The following is a 5,906-nucleotide window of genomic DNA, read 5'->3' on the forward strand; positions in this document are numbered from 1 at the left end:
ACATTCTCAAACACACACACACACAAACACACACACACTCTCAAACACACACACACACACTCTCAAACACGCACGCACGCACACACACTCAAACACACACACACACACAATACACACACACACACACACACACACAAAGTCAGGTCAGGATTATTACAGTGAACTAAAACGGCAGTGTGTTCTGTTATAGTAAATGTCTTTGCATTGTGAAAATGTAGTAGATAATCCAATAAATACAAGAATTTCACATTAAAGCATACAGAAAAAGCAGAATGTGCATTGTGTGTAAAGCAGCTGAAAATAAACATCTGAATAAAGCAAGGATGCATATTGAATGTGATTGTGTTCACTGATGGTCTAAGTCTCCATCTAGTGTGTGAGACGTCCCACTGCAGACCAGTGATGCTTCAAGTGTTACATATGAACAGGGACTGAAATTAATCTGGCTGTTAAAATTAAGATTTTTTTGTTTAAAACTACTAGCCAAAAGTATCAGAAGTCAGATCCTATATTTAAGCAGATCTATTCTGAAATCTGATTCTGAATCACTAAATCTCGCAGTTAAATTGAAAAAAAATTATTGTTTGCGGATTTTCAGATGATGAATATGAAGCGTCACCTGCTGCATCTTTCCCGCTCTTTTTAGTCTCAGCCAATGAGACGAGCCGCTTGTTGCCGATGCTGTCGCCGTTCCCGTTAAAGGCTGTGAGCTGGATCTCATACACCGCTGACGATTCTGCAGGAGACACACACACCGACTGTCAGACTGATGGGTGTGTGTGTGTGTGAGAGTGTGCGTGTGTCTGTGTGTGTGTGTGAGAGTGTGCGTGTGTCTGTGTGTGTGTGTGTGTGTGTGTGAGAGTATATATATATATATATATATATATATATATATATATATAAATGTATATGGCGATAATACAACATACATGGCTATTGAGCCACTCAAAATTACCGCAAGGGAAATTCCCTCACCGCGACAGCCCTAGCGTGTGTGTGTGTGTGTGAGAGTGTGAGTGTGTGTGTTGATGTGTGAGTGTATGTGTGAGTGCATGAGTGTATGTGTGTGTGTGTGTTTGTGTGTGTGTACTGACCGAGGTTAGAGATGGTGTGTGTGTTGATGTGAGCGGGGAATCGCTCCTCGTGTCTAAACTCTTGTTGTGGCAGCATGCGATGAGAGAGTCTGTATCCCTCCACTCTACCAGCTTTAGCAGGAAGCTCCCAGAACACCTGCATCGCTGTTCTGTTCAGAACCTTCGTGAAGAAGCTGGGCATCGTGGGAACTGACAGACAGATGGGTGAGATTAGTGAGAGTGACTAGTAAGAGTGTACAACAAACATTACCATACAGTTTTGGTCAACCTTTAGCAAATGTACACATATATATATATATATATATGTCATGAGTTTAATTAGTCACATACGCATGTAAACTCTTACCGGCTCCGTGTGTGGTGACGATGACGCTGTTGGACTGCTGACTGGCTCCCAGCGGTGAATACGCTTTTACATAGATGGAGAAGGTGGTGGAGGCCTGCAGGTTCGTGAAGTCGTGCTGAAACGTGTCTTTGCTGACGGCTTCCTGAAGCTCGCTGCTGTCCGGCTCTGAAAGCACACAAACATCATTCAGTCAGTCATCAGTCTGGAGTCTGATTCGGAGTCTGATGGTCTCGTGGTTCGTCTCACCTCCCAGTTTGCGGATGTGCAGCACGTATCCGATGATGCCGTCCGTCACGTGCGGCTCTGGCTGTGCCCAGCGCACCCGTAGAGAAGTGGTGGAGAGCGGCGTGACCGTCAGGTCCTGAGGGGCTTCTGGGAGATCGAGGGATGGAGAGACGGCGAGACGAGCGCTGGCCTGGTTGGTTCCTGCGCTGTTCTCCGCGATGCACTGATAGATGGCCTCGTCTTCAGCCGTGATGCGCGTCACCGCCAGCGTGCTGCAGATCAACACACGTGATCATTTACACCAACATCTGATCAAAACTCAGTGTCACACTCAATCTATTCCACACCTTCTGTCTCTGATTGATCGTTTAGAGTGTTTATCCAGTCGAAGCTCTTTTAGTGTAACTGTAGCTTGTGCTTCTCGTGTCAAATCTTGACTGGTTTTTATCAAGTAAGCATCAGAATAACTGCAGTAATATCTCCAGATGAACACTTACTGGACTGAAGCAGCTCAGCTTTACTTGATTCTCCATCAATCATGTTTTAGAGTCTCAAATCTGATCCTCAGGACCTTTTGAGGAGCGTTTGTTTCCAGAAGCTTTATTTTCACTGTTCCTCAGCGGAGGAATGATCTTCACAAGCCTCCAGAACATCTCACGGTTATTTCTTCATCTCTCAATCACTGCATTATATGTTTGCAGCAAATTCATATTTTTGCTCAGTTTGTCTCTGAATAAAATTGAGCTGTTTTTTCCTCCATATTCTCACTGTATGAGCCATACAATCCTGATGGAGCAAATATAATACAAAACATATGCAATTTTTTAAAATATTTTATCTAAATGTTGAATAAACTGTTCCATTTCAAAACATTAGATTGTTCTTTGATATGTCAGCAGTGAGGATGCAGCAGTAGGTTGGCTCTCACCTGTTGCTGTTGGAGAGTTTGACGTTGTCTCCAGGCGTGAGGATCTTGCCGTTCTTCAGCCAGATGAGGTGTGGATCAGGAACACCTTGAGCCTGGCAGGTGAAGACGGCACTGCTGCCCGCCGGCTTCGACACGGACTGAGGCCACTGCAGGAATTCCGGAGGAGCTGAACGACACACAGAGAGAGTTCATTACAGTCTATTTACATTATGCAATATTATGCATTTGTTGTATAAATACATGAGTGAATGCCTTATTTGAGCAGTGTTGAACAGACTGTTTTCACATTTTCTGAATTTAAGAATATTTCATTCTACTTTCTAAAGAAAGACTGGTCAGAAATCATGGAATTAATTTCTTTTTCTATTTTTTTTTTAAATAAGCAAATGTTTAATAATTAATAATTTTGCAAAGATAATGCAACTTGATGCAATTGTATGTTGCAATATAATCATTTTATATATATTTTTTTTTATTCCATAATTTGTTCTTTTTCTAAAAATAAGCAAATGTTTCCAGCTAATATTTTACTAAAGACAAAAAAGATAATGTGAAAGCCATTTATTTAATTTGAGAAACTATTTAATTGTGTAAGAAATGTGCTCTGGAGGCTCTTCACTCCAGATCTTCAGTCAAAGCAGCTTTACATGAGAAACATACATTCACACGATACACATGAACACAACATGGGAATAAACGACAAAGCGCAACTGGAGGCATTAATATTGTGGAAAACAATTTGTGGACTTAAATTTGCATCATTCTGTGTCTAATGACTGTAAACTGTGTAAATGCTCATCATCTCAGAACTTGATTAATGTCATCCTGCTCAAAGATCATTCACACTCAATATTTCATTTATTGGTGTATTTTGTAAGTAGTGGCTTGATGAACAGGACAAACCTCAGATGTTTCATTTCTAAAAATAGTGAATTTAAGCTGCTGCTTCTGTGTTTTTGTCATAAAATCCCCCCCCCCCACATCATCTCCTGCGGGCCTGCTGGAATGAGGTCAGAGGTGATCCGTCACTCAGACACAATTATTCCTCCCCCTCCGCCTCGCTTTCTTCTATTATCCATCCGTTCCTTCCCACTCCAACCCAACACAATCCCTACGATGCGCTACAATACTGTAAAATCCTCCACAGCGCTGTAAAACACTAAAAAATGTAACGGTGCTGTAAAATACTCTAGTAAAACGCCATAAAATACTCCACAGTGTTGTAAAACACTAAAAAATGTAACAATACAGTAAAATACTCTAGTAAAACACCATCAAATACTCCACAGTGCTGTAAAACAATGTAAAATATTTAATAGCACTGTAAAATACTCTAGTTAAAACATCATAAAATACTCCACAGCGCTGTAAAACACTAAAATATTCAACAATACAGTAAAATACTCTGGTAAAACACCATAAAATACTCCACAGAGCTGTAAAACACTGTACAATATTTAATAGCACTGTAAAATACTCTAGTTAAAACATCATAAAATACTCCACAGCACTGTAAAACACTAAAATATTCAGCAATACAGTAAAATACTCTGGTAAAACACCATAAAATACTCCACAGAGCTGTAAAACACTGTACAATATTTAATAGCACTGTAAAATACTCTAGTTAAAACATCATAAAATACTCCACAGCACTGTAAAACACTAAAATATTCAACAATACAGTAAAATACTCTGGTAAAACACCATAAAATACTCCACAGAGCTGTAAAACACTGTACAATATTTAATAGCACTGTAAAATACTCTAGTTAAAACATCATAAAATACTCCACAGCACTGTAAAACACTAAAATATTCAGCAAAACAGTAAAAACAGAAAATACTCCACAGCGCTGTAAAACACTAAAATATTAAACAATACAGTAAAATACTCTACAAAAACACCACAAAATACTCCACAGTGCTGTAAAACAATGTAAAATATTTAATAGCACTGTAAAATACTCTAGTTAAAACAACAGAAAATATGCCACAGCGCTGTAAAACACTAAAATATTCAACAATACAGTGAAATACTCTAGTAAAACGCGCTGTAAAACACTAAAATATTCAACAATACAGTAAAATACTCTAGTAAAACACCATAAAATACTCCACAGTGCTGTAAAACAATGTAAAATATTTAATAGCACTTTAAAATACTTTAGTTAAAACAAAATCCTAACCCTTTAGTTAAAACAAAATATGACACAGCGCTGTAAAACACTAAAATATTCAACAATACAGTGAAATACTCTAGTAAAACATCATAAAATACTCCACAGTGCTGTAAAACAATGTAAAATATTTAATAGCACTGTAAAATACTGTAAAATACTCTAGTTAAAACAACAGAAAATACTCCACAGTGCTGTAAAACACTAAAATATTCAACAATACAGTGAAATACTCTAGTAAAACATCATAAAATACTCCACAGTGCTGTAAAACAATGTAAAATATTTAATAGCACTGTAAAATACTGTAAAATACTCTAGTTAAAACAACAGAAAATACTCCACAGTGCTGTAAAACACTAAAATATTCAACAATACAGTGAAATACTCTAGTAAAACATCATAAAATACTCCACAGTGCTGTAAAACACTACAATATTCAACAATACAGTGAAATACTCTAGTAAAACAACAGAAAATACTCCACAGTGCTGTAAAACACTAAAATAGTCAACAATACAGTGAAATACTCTAGTAAAACATCATAAAATACTCCACAGTGCTGTAAAACACTAAAATATTCAACAATACAGTGAAATACTCTAGTAAAACAACAGAAAATACTCCACAGTGCTGTAAAACACTAAAATAGTCAACAGTGCTGCAAAACACTGTGAAATACTCTGCAGTACTCCAGCTCAATTGTAAGTGTTTGTTACACACACACACACACACACACTTTAGTTTAATGTGATCTCAAGTTTCTGTGTGTGCGGCTTTAGTTCATTCACTTCCTGTGGGGCAGCGGTTCCCAAACTGGGGTGCACAGACCGACCAGCAGGGGTGCGCGAGAGAATGCTTTTGATGATCTGTGTGCATTTTTTGAAGGGGCAAGTGAAAGAAAATTTTACTTGCCCGACCGGACAACTAATCTAATTAAAACATCGAATTAGGGAAGCACCAAAATTTCGGCGAGAATGATTCTGATTTTATTACACTTGAGACTCACGTGAGACAATCTCATGGAGAAATCGAGACAAATGAACACAACCGCACACAGAAGAAACATACTACGATAAAAAATTTAGTTTTTATATTTATTACATAAAGCCTAGCCTAATTAATTAACATGA

The 5,906-nt window shown here is 38.0% G+C and overlaps 1 protein-coding gene across 1 annotated transcript in view; it reads right to left on the reverse strand.

Annotated features, from left to right (window-relative positions):
* The window catches only part of LOC107697573 (immunoglobulin superfamily DCC subclass member 3-like), a 35,271-nt gene that overhangs the window by 3,010 nt on the left and 26,355 nt on the right, over positions 1 to 5,906 (reverse strand). The window contains exons 7-11 of the mRNA XM_016498372.1: positions 2,594 to 2,759; positions 1,687 to 1,937; positions 1,441 to 1,605; positions 1,095 to 1,283; positions 620 to 736 (exon numbers count right to left, since the gene is read on the reverse strand). Of these exons, the coding sequence (XP_016353858.1) occupies positions 620 to 736; positions 1,095 to 1,283; positions 1,441 to 1,605; positions 1,687 to 1,937; positions 2,594 to 2,759 (888 nt within the window). The remainder of the gene's footprint in view (positions 1 to 619; positions 737 to 1,094; positions 1,284 to 1,440; positions 1,606 to 1,686; positions 1,938 to 2,593; positions 2,760 to 5,906) is intronic.

Source organism: Sinocyclocheilus anshuiensis, unplaced genomic scaffold, assembly GCF_001515605.1.
Source record: "Sinocyclocheilus anshuiensis isolate Anshui unplaced genomic scaffold, SAMN03320099.WGS_v1.1 scaffold1312, whole genome shotgun sequence".
NCBI classification, from domain to species: Eukaryota; Metazoa; Chordata; class Actinopteri; order Cypriniformes; family Cyprinidae; genus Sinocyclocheilus; species Sinocyclocheilus anshuiensis.